The sequence below is a fragment of the Seriola aureovittata genome, chromosome 19 (genome assembly GCF_021018895.1).
Source record: "Seriola aureovittata isolate HTS-2021-v1 ecotype China chromosome 19, ASM2101889v1, whole genome shotgun sequence".
Taxonomy (NCBI): domain Eukaryota; kingdom Metazoa; phylum Chordata; class Actinopteri; order Carangiformes; family Carangidae; genus Seriola; species Seriola aureovittata.
This window is the reverse complement of record NC_079382.1, coordinates 13,168,332-13,190,541: the sequence shown is the minus strand read 5'-3', so window position 1 is coordinate 13,190,541 and position 22,210 is coordinate 13,168,332. Positions and strand designations below refer to the sequence as shown.

Below are 22,210 nucleotides of genomic sequence, written 5' to 3'. Positions count from 1 at the left end.
AAACCTACACGTGCCAAGATATACAGGCGTTCAGTCCCTAGTTGATGCAAAGTTTCCTTCACAGAACTCTTCCTGTTTTTCTCTCCTTTCCTCCTTCATGCAGTTGGTGAGTTATCAGCCGGAAAGGCATCTCGAAGTCTGGCTCAGCACATCCCAGGCCCGGGTGGCATTGAGGGCATGAAGGGGGCAGCCTCTGGTGTGGTTGGAGATTTGGCACGTGCCCGAATAGCACTGGATGAAAGAGGCCAGAAACTGGGCGAGCTGGATGAGAGGACAGCTGCCATGATGGCCAGCGCAGATTCGTTTTCCAAACACGCCCATGAGGTAACAGAAAATGCGAAGTTCAAAATATGGAGCGAGCAGTTTCTGTTTACACAGTGAACAAGCAAGGCCGGCATTGCTGCTCATACTTGTGCATACATACCTATGCACCGTGCTTAACAGAATGGTTAAAGTGTAGACTGAGGAAATTTTGGAAATAGTTCACTGGGGAATAATCTTTTAATGACAGGAGACATTGAATATACAATGTGGTAATAATTTTGTTTCAGAAATATTAGTCACTTATACTATTTACCCAGTAGAGGGCAGTATATACCTGCACAAAGTCCACAGTACTGCGGGTAGAGAACTTACTCTCACTTTTTGTCTGACATTTTCCTTTCAGGAATGAAATACATATAGCTTCTGAAATATGAGAGCTCCAATTCCACACAATCTTTATAATTTGACTGAGCAGTCATCATTTAAAGACGTCTAAAGTGAACTTCAGTGTCAGCAGAAGGATTAAGAATCATGGACTGAGCACCAGTTAGGTAGGTCTTCCTCATACCTGTTCTCACTTCAACATTTCCTCTGTTTTCAGATGATGCTGAAGTGCAAAGACAAAAAATGGTACCAGTTCTGATCAGTGACGGGGGAGGAGCAGAGCTCCATGGACAAGGCTTTCACCTTCCATTGGCTCATTTGGACTCACCATGGCCCCCCTTCCCAACCCGTCCGTCTGTCCATTCATCCATCCCTCCAAGCCTTCTTCACTGAGACACTTGGGATTTTCTTCCCTAGCACAATGTTGAATACTGTTCTTACCTCAGTCTTAAGGTAGAACTGAGGGGTAGACAGGGGAGAAGGACAACCTCAGAGGAAGCAAATAAATGGTGTCTTTTTTTATTTTCTCGTCTGTTTGTTTATCTCTGTTCAGCCTCTCTTCCGAGGTAGCCAATTGGCCCACGCACCTGGACATTCTTCATACTCATTTGCCAAAAACATCCTTTACTGTTTTCTCCGCTCGGAGCCCACTGTGGACAGTATTCAAACCCATGAACACAGCTGAAAAAAGACAAATACCTAATGAAGAAACAAAGACTACAAAAAATTATTTAAATGTAAAAAGAAGGAAAAAGAATCTAAATACATCATTATATATACATAAATCTAATAAATGTGCAACGCTGTATCCACTTCCGAGTGACTAGTACAAAAGAAAGGGATAACTCATGGAGGAGACAGGAGCAAGGTGAGAAGGCTGAAGGAGGCAGCGTTGGAGATCCAAAAGAAGTGCTGCGGCAGTGACAGACGCCTCCTCTATGCAGACAGTCACAGGGATAAAAGCAACTTATTCTGATGTACACTGGATATCTCTTCATCTCGCTCAACCTCTAGACTCTCCTCTGTATCTTACAGACTTTCATATCGTTACCAACAGTGTGTGTGTGTGTGCGCCTGTGTGTGCGTGTGTGTGTGTGTGTGTGTGTGTTAATTTCTATTTTCTTGCCATTCCTCTATTTGTTGGGTTTTTTGCTCCGTCTGTATTATTGGAAAATCTCTTATTTTTCTATTGTTGTGAAAGTGGATGATATTTGATTTGTTGAAAAAAAAAAAATCTGTTTTTGTGGCTTTTGTCTAACAACTCAAATTAATTTCTCCTTATGAAAAGGGCTGGAATCTAAAAGGAGGGCAAGGATATAAAAGGCATATATCATTTAGTACTCACTGACATGATATGAACCACTCACATTTATTGTTTACCTGAGGATTTCAATGCTTCTCTTATCTGATGTGATGCTAACTGCCTCCCTCACCCTCTAATGTCATAAGCTTCCACAGTTTGGCTTAGTCTCTGAGTGTGACTGTACAAATGCTGATCAGATCAGTATTAAATACACTTATAGTCTAGCCAGAATTGTTGGTTTCTAAATTCTGGAGTACACATGAGTAGAAATCCTATTTATGTGTATCCATATATGCAGGATAATAGAAACATGGATGTGTAATCCTTTAAAAGTATGAAATGTAAACATATTTCAGTTTATTTTCAGTATTTTGTTGACAGTTGTCTATATGAGAAAGATGTCTGTGTGATTCCTTTGTTAATATTTATTTATTGAGGTGTAAGAGACAGTTGTGTTTGGTGTCAGAAACTTTCACCTTCATTTATATCTTGTTTCTATATCCATGTTTGCAGTAAAGCTCAAATGTGGTGTATCTCTCTGTCTACCAGGCTTTTAACCTTTATTTGTATATAAGTAAATAGTTTGACAATCTAAGACCAACTGGAAAGTAAATGTCAAGGTTGCTCAAGCAACATAAGAGGAGAGAGGCCATATTTTTTCTGACGCCAAAGAGTTGCTTTAGCTTTTCCATTGCATTATCATTTGGCTCGTCACTCCATGAGTCTTGACACCAGAAGTTATACAGTAATATGTGTAATTCTGCGTGGCTTCACCCATGGGGTGCAGAACCTATTTAGGAGTCATCTTCATCACCTTTCAGGGTTCAAGAAATGGAGCAAGTTGCAATGGAACTCAGCCATTTATAGTAATATTGTATCACAGTATGTCTTTAAATGTAACATTTGGACAAATGTTTAATGTTTAAAGTGGCCTAACTGTTGGTTGATAAGGCTGTTTCCTTAAAACAAAAAACCTGAACCATTCCACTACAGCTCAGACACAACAATATTTATGGTATTCATCTATGTGTGTGTGTGTGTGTTTGTGTGTGTGTGTGTGTGTGTGTGTGTGTGTGTGTGTGTGTGTGTGTGTGTGTGTGTTTGTATTTATGTCTGTCTGTGTGTTAGGGTGTGTTCATGTAAATTAAGTGATATAATTTAAGAGATTATATTTTGGTTGTTTAATAATTGATGTTAATGTCCTAGTCGCTCACCAGTCAGCAGTCTGTGTCCAGTCGAGTGTCTGTTACACTAACTAAAGCCACTGATGATGATAAAAAAAAAGAAAACAATAGTATAGTCAGCATTAAAGGATGACCTCTGAATTCTGGTTTAATTTAACTGCCGCATGTTCAGTCTTTGCACACATGCTTCAACCCTCCTTCACTTTTCAGTCTTTGCCTTTGTCCTCTAACGTCTCTCTTCCTCCAGTGAGTCTCCTGGTGACTCCATTGGTTCTACAGCTACGGATCTGGCCTCCTGTGTTTAGTAAGCATTTTAGTGTGGATGTTGGTAGGTAGCTCTGTCTTTCCCCCCCATGGCAAAGAAGAAGAAAAAAAAAAATTCAGGAAAAATAGCTAGGTTTATTTAGAGGTCATCCCTGAAAACCACTTCAGCGTCTTTCCCTCCAACCCAACTGTTATGTGTTTATTCTTTTTCTTTTTCAATGTTATACTTGTTTCTTCATTTTTGAGTGATTTGTTTCTTGTCCATACACTACAGTATGCAGTATTCTTACCCAATACAATCCACACACTCAAACAAGAAGAGGGAGTCCTGTCGATCTGCCATACGCCATCTTCTGTCCTGGATTCAACAGTTATCAGTGGGTTGCAGTATTTTTCTCATTGTAGCCAATTTTCTTGTACAGTTTTATGCAACTTTCACATGGATGTTTATGACTTTATCTGCTGCCACAAAAATTTAGAAATTCTGTAGATAGAGATTACTGTGCAATGGAAAATAAAAGTGGAAAATGTATTTTTGTCTTAAAGAATCTTTTAAAAAACACTTTATACTTCAAATTCAAATATAAAGATAAAGGTTTTACTATGTTCACATGAAAGAAAAGCATATATACCTGCATTGTAATATTGGGGATGATTACAAGGGATATACAGTACAATAGTGTACATAGTGTAGGTATGTATGTATGTCCAAACAAAGACAAATAGTGTACATTAAGTTCAGGCTGAGAAGGGGAAACTTGCCATATTTGCATCAGTACACTAGATGGCAGCACACACATACAGTTGCACCTGCATGTAATTGGACTGAGCAGATTTAAGCATTTACTGCAGTCAATATAAAACAGTGCAATCCTGCTGTCCTACAAGTTATCTTTAGGTGATCCAATGAGGTAATATTTGACTTATTCAAATTTATGGATAAAACTGAAATTTTTTGTGGAATTTGACTAAGAATTGAGAAGCAGATCTTTTCAGTTTGAGGTATGATATAATGTATTTTCTAACAGTCACTCTAGCTTGGTGTCTGAGCTTATATGGTCGACTTATACCGTATTGCCTCCTTTCTTAGAGCAACACAATCTTGTATTGATCACACTAAGTGACTTCCAAATGTGTTCTCTGGTTTCTTTGAAGTCATGACAGAGGTGACAGAGCGTTGGCTGGAGCTCTTGAAGGTCAGCTATTTTCAGAAATAAGAGTTTCGCTCTCAACTGGTTTTCAAGACTTTTTATACTTGAATTACAGACACTGGCAAAGTACCATTAAGTGACTGATCATGATTTTTGGTAAATGTAATGTTTGGTAAACACTGTGAGGCTTTCTGTAGTATTTTCCCACTTAACTCACTTACAATAAATCACTATTAGAAGGAATAGACCCCTTGAATCAGATACAATTGTCCTAATTTCAGTCAAGCTGCCCATTGAGGTCAGTAAATTCATCCAGTACTGTATTTACAGGGACTTCAATTGCTGCTGAAAGCAGAGAGACCTCCAGCTTGGCTGACGAAGTCCTGTCGAGAGATTTACAGACCACAACTGTACATTGTCGCTTAATGCTTCCTGACCTCATGTTGTGACTCATTCCTGGTGGCTTGAAGGTGAAATTCAGTGTGAAATGATCAGTTAAGACATGAAGCCAGACAAAGCAATATATATGAAGAATGAAATACAGTAATAGATTTTTTTCTTAAAGTTTATAAGTCAACACAAAAAAACCTCTTTGCAAATAAAAACTGGCTGCTGGGATAAAGCAGACCATGGCAGGATGTCTTGTTTGCATCTGTTTTTCTGATCGATCTAACAAAAAGCAGATACACTAGGTCCATAAATTGATCATCACCGTAGGACCGCACTGTCTGTAAAATTGTCATCGGGTCTGCTAATCTGATTTAACAACAAATTGGGCAAAGCAGAGTTGTGCTTTCTTGTAATACCAAGAAATTGACAAGCAGCAGCATTCATCCTCCTTTCCTAAACATGTGTTAAATTATTTGAACTTGCTACTTGCAAAGATTTATATTCAAAATCCATTTGTAAAATCCACAATTCAATAAAAATTATAGATCTAAAAATACATACACAAAAGAGTAATCTAGTCTTTATATCCAGGAAATGGTTATGACCCTCCTCCTTCCTTCCCATATAATGAAAAAAAGGTTATGGCCGTGTGGCTTATCATCATCCCTTCTTTACATAAACAAAACTATCAGATAAAGTGGTGTCATAATTTCATTAGAAGTGTATGTGTTTTTCATCAAAGACAAGCTTCTGTTGCTCCTAAAGACTGAAGGGTAAGTTAATGGGAAAGAGGGAGAAGGAGATAGAAGAACGGATATTGGGTAGATGAGGAAAAAAAAAATCATGTTGATTTGTTCAATTTGACTGAAGCCATGAAGAGAAGGTCACTGGGGAGAAATGTTTGTTGATGTATACTGTTTGAACCACTGACCTTGTTAGCACATGCACGAACACACAGAGATATAGAGTTAGGCAATCCAGCGCTTGAGCATGCTGCTCAGGAAATGACACGTCAGTGTGACTGTTGCTGTGGTGACTGGGAAACATGACTGACCTGAGCCACGTCTGCACAGCAAGAATCAGTGTGACACCTGGGGGAGATCGGAGGAGAATGAGCTGGCTGTGTCTGTTTTAGCTTGATTTAAATCATCCCTAAAGTCATATATATGTTTTTTTCTTTCTTTTACTGTATAAATAACACACACTGACAGGTTTTGCTTAAAATACATAATCTTATGAAACGAAAAATTGTTACCTGATGTTTATAGTTAAAGGCAGTTGAATGTGCCATCTAAAATGCTATGATTTCCTGGGCAAAAGATCAAAAGCAATCCAGTTTTATTATCAGTTATTTTGTTATGGAAGCATTACATTTTCCAGTTGATAGATACCTCATTTCAGTGGCATAAAATGTTAATTTTCAAGCCTGTGTTATTTGGTACTGCTGGTATTTTAACTCTCCACAGAGATGTTGAGTCAAGACAAACAGCAAAAGTAGGACTATAGATTTGCTTTTATTTAACAGATCAGATGCATGGGTGGGCCATTTGTTCAGTTAAATGCTTCTTTTAACTGTGTAGCCTACAGACCAGATCCTTTTTAACTTAACCCACAGGCAATTTTTTTTTTTTTTTTATCTAAGTACGAAATAAGACTTTCAATGGGGGCTTATTTGAGTCACAATACATTCAACCATCTGTTTATATGACTAAGAAACGCAGAACAGGTTCAGGCAGGCAACTTCACACATGACACACTCGACAAGCTACAACACAAATCCAATGCACCTTTTGGTCTAGCTGTTGCACTTCACAAACTCTGCCATAATTCTTTTTACAAGCTTGCTGCTAGCAGCCCACCTTTTAAACATTTATATGCAAGCTCACCTGCCAACAGGCCCGTCATGTTGCTTTAGCAGAGCTTTAATTATATAAGAATGATTTGATAGACCTTTTTCGTGGCAGACATTTTGACATGTTACTGCAAGAAAGGCACAGGTGTAATTAACAACATTAATTATGGCTGCATTCTATCAAGCTGAGCCAGGTTCAGCGCTCTGCTATCGTGTGTGGTTGCTAACTGGAGCAGCTTCCAGAGACACTTATTGGAACCTAGCCACAACCATCATTAGCTAAATTAGTTACACCTGTGCTTTTCCTGCTGCGCAATTTAGTCAAAATGTCTGCTGAGGAAAAGATCGTTTAGTTGCTTTCTCACTCCGCAGTCGTTTTTCTAAGAGTGACATCAGTTGTAACTTCGAAAGACTTACTTCAAACCAGGAGATGGAGTCTACTGAATTCACTTGTTACTGAGCTGTCCTAGATGTCCTCACAACACCAAGGTAAGCATTAGCTGCTTTCGCTAACATGTAGGCTGTGTGAGGAGGGTTATGTCTTGGCTGTACAGTTTGTGTGTCTGTACTTTTGTGCAATATTAGTCTGTGGCAGCTGCTTTCTATTTTATTTAACCAGTGTGTGATGTATTTGTTTGTTGGCTCTTAACTTCTGCTTCTGTTTTACTTTGGTGGTTTTGGTGGTAACTTAGCATATAGGCCTACAATATAGTGCTCTCCATGTGCTGACTTACATAGTGGTGAGAGAAACTAGCTCGAGCTGAATTGGTTTTGTTTGCAACATATTTGGCTGCTTTTCTGGAGTTAATAGAGGACAATGTTGTTGTATTTGTGTTGGCTTTATATAGATGTGCACATAATTACTGTCATGCACACAGGGAATTCGCATTAGAACTAACCTGTAATATTGACCTCAGGGGAACATTGAACATGGTTATTGTCACCCATTCAAATTTTCCATAAGCATTTCTCATTTAGTTACACTTCAGAGAATATTTCTGTCAAAAGCAAAGGCTTTTTGCAGGTGAACTTGCTTTCAATTGCATCTGACTGCCGAGCTCCTCCATCAGCTTTTCATAAAAACATATTTTTTGTTTATTTATTTTTAATTTATCTTCTTTTTTGGGAGGGGGGGGGGCTTCGTGTTAATGTGCAGTTACTGGCTGCATGAAGTGTGTTTGCCTGCTGCACTTAATGTGGATTTCTGGTTTTAGTCCCTTCACTGGTTGGCAGTGCTTTGTTGGGAAATGTCCCCACAGCAGTTGGGGCCTGACCCACAAGCATAAGGTGCTAAATAAAGAATACAATCTTGTCATAGTCTACGGTGTCTCAACAGGGGGAAACATGGTGGCCTGTGCAAAGTAGATCAAACTGTTATTTAATTTGATGCTCTCTGCATGGTTTGATTAATAATTAAGTAATTGTAAACAATGACTGTATGAATATGGATACTCATCTAATAATGACTGTTGGTCTAGAGAAGCGTCAATTAAAAATAATATCTTGGCTTTTATAATGAGATTCTTTTATATCTTAAAGATGACATCACTTCCCGGTGCATATTTGAACACAAATGCATGTGATCTCTGGTAAGAAATCTGCAAGTTCTCTCACTTTTTTGATAAAGCATAAAAGCAGGGAATTGATATACTTTGGGGTTGTCTAAAATTGGATTTGCTGTAATACAGTGACTGTTTGTATCTCCATAGTAGTTTCTCCCTGCAGTAATAAAATACTGTAGGGAGGATCAACTTTGAAAACATAATGAGCATCTTGACTTACTGTGACTGCCTCTATATGCTGAGGGCATAAGGATGACTTCATGTTTATTGTGTTTCTACAAGCAAATAAGGAGAACCATTACACCATTAAATGATGCCTCTGGATACTGTTTCATCTCTAGTTCTGTCAGAAAAATATGCAACATATTTGTCTGATTTTTAACCACTGTTCAGTTTCCAACGTGCATCGCTTGCTCTCATAATGAAGAGGCACAACTTGAGCTTTAAGTCAAGGCTCATTTAAATACATATGTTTGTATTTTGTTTAACTGTAGCCTGTTAACATCCAACCTGCACATAACAGGGAAATGTGTTAGAAGGATCATTTGCACCAATCTGTCAAGCTGAGTAACATCTGTTTTGGAGTAGAATATCAGCCTTATGCTGGTTTTATCTCTCTCTCTCTCTCTCTGTCTCTGTCTGTCTGTCTGTCTGTCTGTCTGTCTGTGGGGAGAAAGGGTGTCTAAAACAGACATGGGTGTGGTCGAAAGACTGACCTTGTAATTTTAAAATGGCTCCAACTCAGCTTCTCGCTCCCTGTTGGAGTGAACAGAGTTTGAAGGCTCAGTGATGGAGCCATGACCTGTTGGCCTCTGGTCATCACATGCTCTCTTGTCTGCCTTTTGAGAAACTATGTCGCTCTAGTTGGGCTAAGAGACCTTTCATTGTGCAAAAAAAAAAGCAATGTACCCATTTTTAGAACTTCTGCAGAGAAGATATGGGTATGCATGCGAAAGACAACGTAATGGAATGAATACCAAAACAAAATGGCTGCCATCCAAACCCTCAGCCTGTGCCACCAATTTCAATTTGCTGTAATATGTGGTTTTGAAATACCACAGCACTAATAAACACAAATTGAGGTCTTGTGTGTGTATAATTACAACAGGCACTGAAGTAGAGTTTAATCACTCTGGTTCTGTAAGCTGTGACTAAGGGATAGGAAGACTTGTTCTTGTCTTCCTGTCATGTCTTGCCTTCTGTGAATGTTGCTGTTGTGTTTATAGCTGGTCTATTTTTAACACTGTATAATCTGTTTATCAAATTATAATCTTGTTGCTCATTCTTATATAGTTGTTTGAGACTCGGTCTCTTCGGTAACTGAGAGCTGTATTACTCGAGTTAAGGACTAGTTGCTGTTTGTCCCCATACTGGCGTCTTGTGTCAAAATAAATTCAGTGCGGGTTTGTTTTGATGTTGCATGAAGATGAGTGGTTTTGATGCATTTGTCCTCTTGGGCCCAAGTGATTCTCTGATAGCAGAATTAACTATACTTTTGGAAAGGGAGTGAAGGCACATGCCTGTCATTTGGGCACATCTGTGCAGGGATTTGATTTGTTGTTTCTAAAATCCTTGAACATTTCACTTGTCAAAATATTTAATGCTGTTTAGGACAGGGTGGCTAAGCTTCTCCTGGAGAGGGACCGTTTCAATATGCAAGGCATGGCGTGTTTTAGCATAAAAGGAATGAAACTTTAATGGTTGGTTTGAAAGCAGGTGCAGTGCTGCATTAGCTAGCACAAGATAATTTGACTGCATGAGATAGTTGTACCATCATTAACCCGCAACTGCATTCAAGAGAATTTGCAAAGTTTTTTTTTTTTTTTAATCATGTGTGTAATTAATTTTTACTCCTTCCTTTTAATTATTGCTTTAATGTTGTTATGACTTGATGTGGATTAATATGAAGAGGAACACATTCTCCAGAGAGCATGCTGAATGTTTTTAAAATCCTCTCTCCCTCTTTCCTCTCAAACTGATGGGCACTCAGGTAAAACACACTCAGAGGGGCAGTCACAGCTACACTGATAAATTTGTTATGGTAACCAGGACATGAAAGTGGTAGCCAGATGTTCCAAAGATGTTTAATCTGCCATAATGTATATTTGATCATACCAGGAGATCTAATCTGTTGTTAGACCTCACCAATAATTAACAATCTCAGCAAGGTGTCTGTTTGCATTTCCTGTGGCAACAGGAGACTGTCCATATTACTTAGGTTAGCATGTGGAAGGGCATTGTTTGTTGCTGAACAGCAACTCTTACTGTACCATTGAGCACCATTTTGTGTAAAAAATTATTAAATGTGTCTTATCTACAGGAGTGTGCAGAGTAACAAATACCCAGGCCCCCTCTCAAATATTTGTTCAATATTCCCAGGAGACATATAATCCAAAGGCTGTCCAAGGGCTCTTGTGGGAGTAATAAATACCCATGATCACTATCTAGGCCGTGCAGATCCCCTGTCATAGGGAGAGAGAGAAGTTATCATTTCTCTTAAATTAGACTCAGCACTCATCTGTCCCAACTGTAAATGCCTGTAATTTCCCAACAGGGAACAATGGGAGTTTAAGAGCCTTTGCCTTGTGCAAGCTGCTGAAGCACGCACCATTAATGATTGTCACGTCCTGGAATATGCATATACCCATTTATCCTCAGTTTTTCATTGACTAAGGACCATTTGCAGAACCTCTACAAAAGACACAATTTCTTTTAAGTGGCATGTTTAATTAACATGCAAGTTAGGTGACCAGGTATGTCAGAAATGTTCTTGGATAAATATGGCATAATAGGGAATTGTTAAAAATAGAGGCTAACCTGTTCTGTCTGAGTTGCCCTTTTATCAAAATGCCATAAAGCCAATCACCAACTGGGAGGAAACCCATTCATTGCCCTAATTTGTCTTCCCAAGGACAGGCTGTTCCAAATCTGGATGGTAACTTGCTGTTTGGGCAACCTGTGGTCTTTGAGGTCAGGAAGAGCTGCAATTAGTGCAGCCTTTGCTTTTCTTTGGTAGTATATTGTAAGCAATAATTTGGAGCAGTATGACTTGTTCCCTCACTGTGTCGTGGTGACATGCTTGTCTTTCCAGAGGTGTGGTCTTGAGGTGACTGTGACGCAACCCGGGAGCTGTCTGTGTAATTTGCTTGACAAATTGTTTGACATGGAATTGTTGAAATAAACTTTTTCAAGTTACAATTTTTTTCCCTCCTTGTTAAGTCACAGGTAATACACCGGTTTGGATTATCGGTGACTTTTAAACAAACAGATCAAAAAGCAACATTGGTGACATTTTAAACACAAATCCTACATCCCACAAATGATTGTGAGCCACTGTAAATGTTTTAACACAGGTGTTTCCTCTAGCTGTTTTTTACCTTGAAGTTTTCTCTTGCAGGTCTTTGGTTACATTCTCTGACAGTAATAAAAATTGTCTGGGGACACTGAGCAACCCTGGTGTACCCCCTGTGTGATAGGCTAGCTGGGGCATTCATTAAAGTTCCAGGCTCTGCAGGATAAAAATTTGAGAGAGGCAGGCTGGGATTCAGCAGTGACCTTCTGGTTTTATAACGCACAACACCGGGGAGTTAACTGAAGACATTTGCTGGCCTTCAGGACATGTGGCTGTCTGAGTAATATGAGGCTACAGAAAGGAAAAAACTGTAGGTGTGAATAGTCCAAGATGGTCAGTGTGTTTCCCACGCCGGGGCCTGAATAATTGACCAAGTGAGCTGAAACATTGGAGAGAATGAAAGTTTTGTAAGAGGTGGCATGTAACACTGGCATGTTAATGGAGGTTTACTCTGGCAGTAAAGCAAGAGTGTGGAAATTGCATGTGGATTTGCATCTTGAATCCTGTCTGTGGTCAGGTTTTAGCAACAACAGCACTCTGTTTAAAGTTAACTGACATAGACCCAGAAAATGTTGTCATTTCTTATCCTTATGCTTGACACTATATTGCTTTTTACTGAATCAAAGGAGCTGTTAAATTATGTGACCATAGGATACCTAATTACTGTGAGGTTTAAAAATTCTACTCCATTTGCAATGTGTTACTCCATACTCAACAATTCATTAGTTTTATTAGGTTCAAATTAGTCCCTCATGTGAACATTAAAGTTTTCAATGACAAATGGGCAAACACCATCATGTGGTACGATTTAAAAAGATCAGGGATCGACTTTGTGGTGAGTTTTCTCAATAATGTATTAATTTCTCCTTTAACAGATTGTTGCCCCCTATAGAATCATAAGCGTTTGTACACAGTAGGACTTTCCACTTCTGTTTGAATAGCACACAGGGTTTAATTAATATGTCTGGCCAGTAAATTACCCTGTTCTCCTGCAACAGCAATTTGGGTGTTGAGATTAAAAAAACCAAGAATGAACAAACTCAGCATAGTGCCTACACAAACAGGGAAGATGGTCTGGAGCATTTAAGCACTCCATAAAACATGAACCACCAAGTACACACACTTGCCCATGCTTCCTCATTGAATTTTCCTTTGTGTCATTTCAGTTCACACAAGGTAATTGTTTAATGCACTGTTTTACAACACATGGTGCTTTGGAAAACAAAAGAACAGTATGTGGTCACGTTTGTTATCCTACTACTTTGGACCCATGTGTCTTTGGCAGAGGATATTCCCCCGCTGGAATTCCAGAGATCCAAGCGCTTCATCTTGGAATTTTTAAATGACTGCCTGGCAGCTGCTGGTGTTTCCACGGCAACTGTGTGATTGGGAAAGGGGATTTGAATGGTGGCTGTCAGCGAGGAAAATTGAGCGCTGCCACAGGGATACAGTTTGCCCTGTGAGAGTTTACGTTAAAATGTGGGTCAATCATAAGCTTCTATTAAGTCTTCACCCTGGTGAAGCATATTAATTTGCATTTTGCTTGACTTGTATTCCATTAAGAGTGGTAGGCTGCTTGCTGGTTTCTGGAGCTGCAGTGTAATGTGTGATGAATGTGTGACCGTATGAAGCAGGGGGTAAATAAAGAGAACTTCAGTGCTTACAGGCTAATGGAGGCAGATGTCATCCTGCACTTTGCTTGCCTTTTGATCACTGTTTCAGGCAGCCAATTAATGAACAGTTTGATGACATATGAAGGGAATGAACAGCAATAAGTAGTAAAGCACAGCAATGGTTTACATTAACTGGCACTTTCTTAACATACAAATAAGGGTTTTATTCTTAATTGTTGATTAATGCTGCCATTGTAGCACCACTGTGATTAGTCTTCCCTGACAATCACAATTACTGTGATCATAGTTGTCTTGGCTGCATGTAAATATCATAGATTCCAAAATTAAGCTATAAAAAATGATATTGTCATTTTGTCTTTATAATATGAAAAATACAGAACAGATCATTAAGTAGCATTTGTGCTGGCCATTTCTGTGACTAATGGCTTTCTTTTTAATGTTATTTGCTTGGATATTATAAGCTTTACATCAATGAATGAATAGAGCTATGGATTAATTTATACATTCTGCTAAGAACTGTCATTAAATAGGATAGATAAAATCTCCCAGAATTTAAACTGAGATGAGCACAGACGGGTTCTATCAGTCTTAACAACACTGATCTGTAAAGAAAAAGTCACTTATATCAGTGTGCCTGTGATGTTACGAATATTTTATTCATGTGCTGTATCTAATGGCATGTCTCATACCAGTACCCAGTGAATACTTTGCAAGGGCGTTACCAAGCAGACAGATCAGGTTATAAATCATTATTACAGATGTGTTATAGTTGTGCTGTTATCAGACGGTTGGTGTGAAGTATTATCGTCCGAATATATCATGGCTCAGACATGAGATTTTGTGTATTAACTTATTAATGTGAGTATTGTGGTTGACTATTTATCTTCCTGTGCCTTATCAGACTGGATATTAACCTTAAAAGCAACAAATGTATATCAGCTGTTATCCAGGTTTGAATACAGTAGATATACTTCATCCCATCTGCTTTTAAGAAATCTAAACATCAAATTGTTGGAAATAGAATGATTATAAATGTATGTATGTGCTTCGAGTGCAGCATTGTTGTTCTTACTCAGAGGTGGATAGATGATACTTGTTCATGTTTTAATTGGAAAATAATCGAGGTTGTCATATCACTTGGTTGTGATGGCATCTTTTGCATTTCACACTGGGGCAGTTATTTTCTCATGTCACTGAAATGCTATTTTTGGCCGATCTGCTGAGATGGTGACCACACATAGGGGAAGTTTTTTCTTTTTTTTCACTGATCAGGACAAAGCACTTTGTGATAATTCTCCCAGCCAGAGATTTGCCTGTAGACCTACACATACAGGCTGCAGACACAGACATGAACATACACATGCACACAAATCCCAAAAGCATCAACACTTCTGGTAATGAATAGCTATGTTACTCTAAACGGCATCTCCAGAGAAATGGTTATGAAGTGTTTGTGCGTGCGCGCGCCCCCCCCCCCCCCCCCCCCCCCCCCCCCCAAGCATGAGCTCTTCACACAGACTAAAACTTCATCCCCAGTGGCTATGGAGCAGTGAAGAGCCTGTCTGCTTACCTCAGCACTAACCCAGAAAGAAAGCAGCGACAAGCCATAGTCAGCTACTGATCCACTGCTGCTATTCATGGAAAGGGTAGGATCAGATTTCCAGCACCAGAGAGCCTCTAGTCTTTTCTACAGCGGATATTTTAAACTCTGTCACCATCAGAACCCCATGAATTGACCTAACGAATAGAAATACACAACCACCTAGTAGGGTTGCACGGTATACCGGTACCAGTATAGTACCGCGATACTAGAGTTTTGAAAACGGTACTATACCGGCATTTAAAAACAAACGGTACTTTTATTTCATTTTATTGAATGCAAATGAATTGGTAAATTGGAGCCTGTCTCTTTAAGCACAGCGAGGCCAGCGAGTGTGACGTAGTTGCCCGAGAGGATGTAAGCCGCCTCCCACGCGCACTCGCATGTTTAGACTGAGGAGGAGAGAGAAACGACAAGTCGCGTCTTAGACAGACGGAGCGGGTTGAAGAATATACCGTAGATAGAGATGGCAGCTGCAGAAAAGCCCTTACTTGTGGTCAAAATGGGGGCCCGAAGTTCGGTGTGGAAATATTTTGGGTTCAAACCGAACGATAAAGGCGAGCCACTGAACCCAGAGGCACCGCAGTGCAAGCGATGCTACAAAGTGTGTCTCGCAAAAGCAGGCAACACTTCAAACCTGTCGAAACATTTAAAGGACAACCATGCGGACTTGTTCCGAGACTTCAGTCAAGAACGACAGGTGATAATGTTGTTCACCTGTTCACTACACTGTAATGTCAATGAAAGAAGTACAAAGCCCCTCCCAGCCCAGTAGTAAACCTACAGTAGCCTGCAAACAGAGAGCTAAAACATGTCCATGGTTAATAAATACATTAAAAAATATATTTTTAAAAATTAAATTACATTCTTTAAATATTTAAATAACCCATTAAGGCAATACATAATATAATGAAATATTTTTTACAAAAAGTATCGAAAAGTATCGAAAAGTATCGAAATACATATTGGTATCGGTATCGAAACAGAAATTTGGTATCGTGACAACCCTACCACCTAGTGACTACAAAGATGTTTGCTCAACCAGAAGATACAGGTACAATCCCACATGTCAACACTGATGCTTTTCAAGGTTGATTCAACAGGCAAATTAACAGAAAAGATGCTTGTACTGTAGCTCACAGCTTTGTTGTGAACAAAGAATTCCTTTCACATATTTGCCAAACCCCTATCTTACCACTAAATTACTGTCACAGAATTTTAAGCACTACAAACTCATCTTTCACCCCAGGCAACCCAACACTTAGTCAAGCTGAAGCCATTAGTGAAGTAGTAGAAAGAAGGCTTGAACACAAGTGTAAACATGTGCAAACATCAATGGTTAAAGGCTTCAGTGAGACTTAAATGTTTGCTATACAAAAAAACTTTTACTCTTTCTTAATTCAAATGGCTTCTGCTCTCCCCTCTTTCTGTCTCTTTTCTTTTTCACTTTAACAACACTTTCAGCAAGAGATTGACATGTACATTTTGCTCAAGTCACACCAAGAATACATTCCAGATTAAGTTACTGAGTAAAAGCAAATATTGGCAACAAAGGTACTTTAAAAAGCAACCATTTGCTAAGTAAAACTAATGGATGATTTTCATTTTGCATTTGCGCATTGTTCGACCAGTGTGTTTTTAAGCAATAAAATGAGCTTTACACCACAACTTGAAAGTACTACTGTACAGATATTTGGTATTTAATGCTGACATTGAATTGGTGAAATCTTTAAGAATTACTGTAAAAATGCAGTTTACAACAGGGCAATAGCAACTACTCCATTATCATTTGTCTTTTTCTGTGTAAAACAGCAGTTTGGTTTCTTGAAGACTTCATAACCTTGAAGTGACTGACAGCTTTGTACCCAATGTGTGATTCACAGCGAGGCAATTTGAAGACTGTGTGGTAGTTGCTGTTCTTCTACACATGTAATTAAATTGTTCAAATTAGACATTTGTGTGCTACTGTAGTGCGCAAACACACCCAACAGCTGCATGCAGCTTTATGAAATATGACCTTGCGCCACATGACTGAATTGAGGCAAAATAATGCAAAGTCAGTAAGGGTAATGATGAGGACAGTTGCTTTTGTGTGGTAATTGGTTGAGAATGTGGAAAGAGAAGTAATGAAGGAGAAACTATTCAGTCACTTAAGTGACACACTTAAGTTTGTGTCCTCTTCTACCAAGTAAAAGTATTTCATTGTCATCTTCTAGAATCTAGACTAAGTGTTATAGTGTTTTTGCTTTACTGATGGTGAATAGCAATCTCCTTGAGATAAAATGCGTTCAGTATCATTTGGTAAAATTAAATCGATTGACGTGTCGTAGACATTGTAAGACTTGATTAGTACACTGGTGAATATTTATTTTAATCTGTAAAGGAAATGTCTGTAGTTCTAAATGAAGCATGGTGGTATGGACCCTCCAGATGGTTTATAGGAAGAATGGTGTGACCGGGGTCACAAGCAGAGGAAGATTTCATCTATGTAATTGGCTACAATGGCTTTTAAAACCACTGCCACCTTTGGGGACCACTTTAGGAAATGTAATGTTTGTGCTTTGAGATGAGCATGTGAGCTTTCAATGGCCAGTTATATTTACTGATTACTTGTAAACATTTTATTGGTACAGATGTGTCCGTGCCACACACATTATATACATGCAATCAGGTCCCTGTGCAACATTAGCAGGGACATCAAATCCTTGTTCAACACACACTAACATGACACAGTCTCTGCAGAGAGTCAGACTCGGACCCGGAAGAGCATGTCTCACTTTGTGACTGCAGCTGTGTTCAATTTGGGCCTTAAATGGGATATTGTCTCTTCCTCACTCTTTTCTCGTTTTAATTAAATGGCTTCCTATTCCAGAGGACAGGGTAGAACTGACTGTTAAAAGATAGGGGAACAAATTGGTTAGATTTCTCTTACATTTGAAGTTCTATTTAGAGATGGAAAATGAAATATTTGTGCACCATTCAAAATGGTATTGTGTTCTGGCACACAAGCTATTTGCTGTTAATCTGTTTGAACACAGAAGCTCTGTGGGATGTTGGGAATCCAGTGGGCTGGTTGATGTGGCAACAATTATTTGTCAAAAGCCTCTCATCTGGTCTTTTTTAATGGTGAGAAATGGTCACACAAATTTGAGCTGACAGAAATTGATCACGCTAATACCTCCAAAATGTAATCCCTCAGCCCTCAGGGGATATGACCTCATGATAAAGTCAAATGAGGTTTGTTTTAAAAAGAGTGTCATGACAAAACTTGTACCCTTGTCTGAGTTGTGTGACTGTCTGCAACTCTGCAGTAGGCCTGCAGGGATATAGTTTTTTCATCCATCCATCCATTAGCTATAGTTGACATACAGGGTTGTGTGGCTAGAGCTAATCCCATGATTTCTTTATACATTTTTTTTGATAATTATTTGGTGGAAAAACAGAGGAAATGGCTGTTCAGTTCAATTCTCTCATGAAGGCTGAAACATTTGATTAAAATGTGGTGTGGGACTAACGACTCATGAGACTGGGTGGGCTAGTTGTAGCTGCCAGGTGAGGAAGGAGAATGTGGTGCTTAAGTGATAAAAGATTAGATTGAGGTGTAGAAGGTCTGTTGTTATTAGAATTTGTTCAATTATCTCCTGCATGCTTATCAGAGACATAGTAGTATTATTAGCAGAACATGAAATAATATCAGACATAAAGTTTATCTGTAAGGGTCTGATGATGAAAAGAATCAAAAGGGTTTTTCATAAAAGTATTCCAAGTTCGTGAATATTGCAGACTTTGGCCAACTTCAATTATTTCAATATGAAAACAAGTTTTTCAAGTTCTGGCTGGGGGGATTTTGTGTATCCTTGTTTTTGTCCTACCCTTAACTTTAAGGGTTCCCCACTGATAACAATATTTGACAACCAATGCAAATGAGTGATGAGGAAAAAAATCTAAACAAATTAATAAACCTAAAAAAACATGAATAACCTTAAATGACATACTTGTCATACTCGTGTTTTGACAAGTCTGTCTAAACCAGGTGGTGATATTTTTTTAAAGCCTTTTTTAAAAATTGTCAAGCAAAATCACCCTTTCAAATCGGCATAAGTATTTTGGTGGTGCTGGCAGTTTCTGGCTGCCTTTGCTGCAAACAGATCTGAATCTCTGGAGAAAATCTTTTGCAAAGAAAAGTGTCCAGAATCAAAATACACATACACTCATGCACAGATACTGTAGGTACACACCAGCTCTGAGGTACAGTGTGGGTTGTCATTTTTGTATTGAAACTTTGACAGCCTGCATGTCGGGCTCTTCTCTGGGGAAAAGAGCAGCGACGGATCAGGCAGCTTTTTTTTTTTTTTTTTTTTTTTTTTTTTTTTGTTGAAAGAATATTCACTGTTTGTCTGAAATGAACACAATGACACGTCATATCTGTAAACTTTTCTAGAAAAAGGCACTTGGATATTTTAGTGCACAAATGAGTTCAGAAGCAAAATTTATCTCAAAATGTGGCATTGCTAAATATGATTGGAACTGTAAATGATGATTAATGGATTAATCATGTTTATAATTTATTTTTTTTTTCACCAAATTGGCACCACAGCTGAATGATTTTTGGCTAAATGGATTCCTTTTATCTCTTATGCGCTTTGCAGATCATAAAATGTTTTTGTTGAATTCTCCAGATTTGTTTCCTTTTGACTATTGTTTACATATTTCTTATCTGCCATTATTATTATTATTATTATTATTATTATTATTGTTGTTTTTTTTTTTTATTGTTTTGCCTATTGGTTGTGATATAATTTGTAGGGTCTGTCCGATCATTCCTGCTGCTCCTTCTGGAAATATAGAGCCACTTTGGCAGGATTGGTGCTAGTCACATGACCTCTTCACAAAGTCACCCTTTTCCCCGTAAAGATGTGATGCACATGATATGCTTGGTGCTAAACAAATTCTCTATTTGTGAAGTGAAAATAGAGCTGCCATCTGCCATCTCTCTCTTTATCTTTCAGTTGTCTTATCACGTTGGGTCTTGGTGTGTGTCTTGTGTATAAAAACAGAGCGGTGTCCCTTTTTCAGCTGTTCCCTGCTGTCAGCAGAATGTGCTGTTCGGCCCCACTGTTGATGTTTACAGCTGCTCGATTCTGCCTGTTCTGGCTCTGGGTGAATTTAATCGTGGGTGAATAACATACACTCACACACGCAACAACACACACACACATCTCCGGACTGGCATCACACAATGGGTTAGAGGGTTGAACGGTGTCTGTCTTCAACTAAGCACAAAAGCTGGTTTTGTGGCTTGCTGTGATAGAGGAAGCTGGAGCATGTTCCTCATTGATAACACTGTATGTTGTAATAGAATCATTCATGGCGGATTTGATGCACAAATGTTTCACCAGCTGTTATTGTCGCACTGCAATGTATCGTAATGATCCCATTATGACCAAATCAGATAAATTTTATCCAAAACTGTGATATTGTCCCTTGACACGTTTTCTGTGATCCAAAGGACAGGCCAAAGCCTTATGTAGCCCTGGCAGTCACACTATTGATACTATGCAGTGGTTTGTTACCATGGTAACAAATGGATCAGGGTATTTGCATCTGGCTGCTTGACTATGTGCCTGTTGATAGCTAGTGGTATCCTCAAGGCACCATATACCAATGTAAAATTTTTGTTCTTTTATGTCCTTTGCAAATGCCACGTTTATTAGTCTTGTAATAATTATTCAGTGGTTCCTAGTAGCTGTCAGCCGGCCCTTGTTTACTACTGCTCACTTTTGGCATAAAACCAAATTTTCACTACATATCATGTGTAATCTGTTAAAACCAAACCATAAAATGAGGTTTAGGATTAGTTTGCCTTAACCCTTTATAGAGGTCCTGCTGTGTAGCATTGACCTGCTGCTGGGGGCAACTGTAGAATAACAACTTGTTGGCTGTAGTTCTTTCTGCTGATTTCTTGTCGGTGTTTTCTCTTATTGCAGGCCTCACTTGATTTAACACCTGACTTTACACCTGCCTGACTGGATTAACGCCCGAACTGTGGTGGTGGTTCTGACTTGCCTGGCAGTGAACTCTTATTCTCCCTCCAGCCTCACATGTTACCAAGATCAGCACTTTCACAATCCCCTGTCATTTAATCTCCTCTTTATGCACTTCATTAGCCTTTTATGCTAGCTGGACTGCTCCAACCCCTAGTCTGCCTTAGTGGTTAAAAGTGGTTAAACTGGCAATCCGTCAATCTGAGGCTTTAAGTATGGAGACGCCTTTCCTTTCCCTTGCATGCTGCGCTCACCCGGATTCACATGACTGCCTGTTTTAGTGTCTTATCAGCACTTCCTGATGTCTGTATTCTGCACCAAAGGAGAGACATTGAATCAATTACTGAAGGTATGCATGAATTCACACCATCCATAAGAGAGTCATGTATTAACAATGGTTCAGATAGAGACACAGCCATGTAGGTCACTCATGATATTGCTGTGTCTGCTTTTCCTGTGAACAATTATTCCCTGTTAGCAGCTTCCAGACTGCGAGGGTACAGGTTTATGTTGTATATCTTTGCTACAGATGCTAATTTAATACACTGGGGAAGTAAGTCATGAATCTTGTAATGCCACTGTGTAGACACTATTTAATTTTTTTTCATCGTCAAGTCAAAGCTTTGTCATATTCAGTTCTTAAGTCCTTAATATTCAGTTCTTAATATTTTGAGGTATGTCAGTCAGTCACTTTGAGCAGTGAGGCTGGAATAACACATATGGAATATAATTGCTGCAAGTTTTTTTTGTTGTTGTTTTTTTTTTCAAGCCCAGTTATCATTGTCAGTGTATCATGTTTTCGTCCAGTCACAAGCCCTGCTTCAAACTCTAGTTAAGATTAACCATTACGTTACTCAATATTGGCAAAATAATGTGATTACCATCAATAATTGTTCTTCCAAAACTGATTATGGATATTTTTTTTTTCTTTTTCTTTTAAGCTGCATAATATTTAGGTAAACAGGAAATATGTTGTAGTGTATGAAAGAAAAAAGCCATTTCTGCATTTAGAGCTTTTTTTTTCATAATTTTTCAATCTAAAAATGTACAACATTTGCTGCTTCTAGTTTCTCAGGTGTGAATATTTTCAACCATTCTTATATTTCTAAACCGTTTTTCTCCTCCTTGTATTCCTCATGAGTTTAAGTGCAGCTCCACCCCAGTCGTATAAACCATAATTGCGACCCTTCGGTGTCTGTTTTCATGTACTTACACAGCACATCACT

General features: G+C 38.8%; 1 protein-coding gene across 2 annotated transcripts in view; it reads left to right on the top strand.

Annotated features, from left to right (window-relative positions):
• stxbp5a (syntaxin binding protein 5a (tomosyn)) overlaps nt 1-3,931 on the top strand; it is an 88,641-nt gene extending 84,710 nt beyond the window's left edge. For both annotated transcript variants that reach the window (XM_056405216.1, XM_056405217.1), the window contains 2 exons: nt 104-324; nt 866-3,931. In XM_056405216.1, coding sequence (XP_056261191.1) covers nt 104-324; nt 866-907 — 263 coding nt within the window. In that variant the 3' untranslated portion in view covers nt 908-3,931. The remainder of the gene's footprint in view (nt 1-103; nt 325-865) is intronic.
• Nucleotides 3,932-22,210: the final 18,279 nt, after the last annotated feature.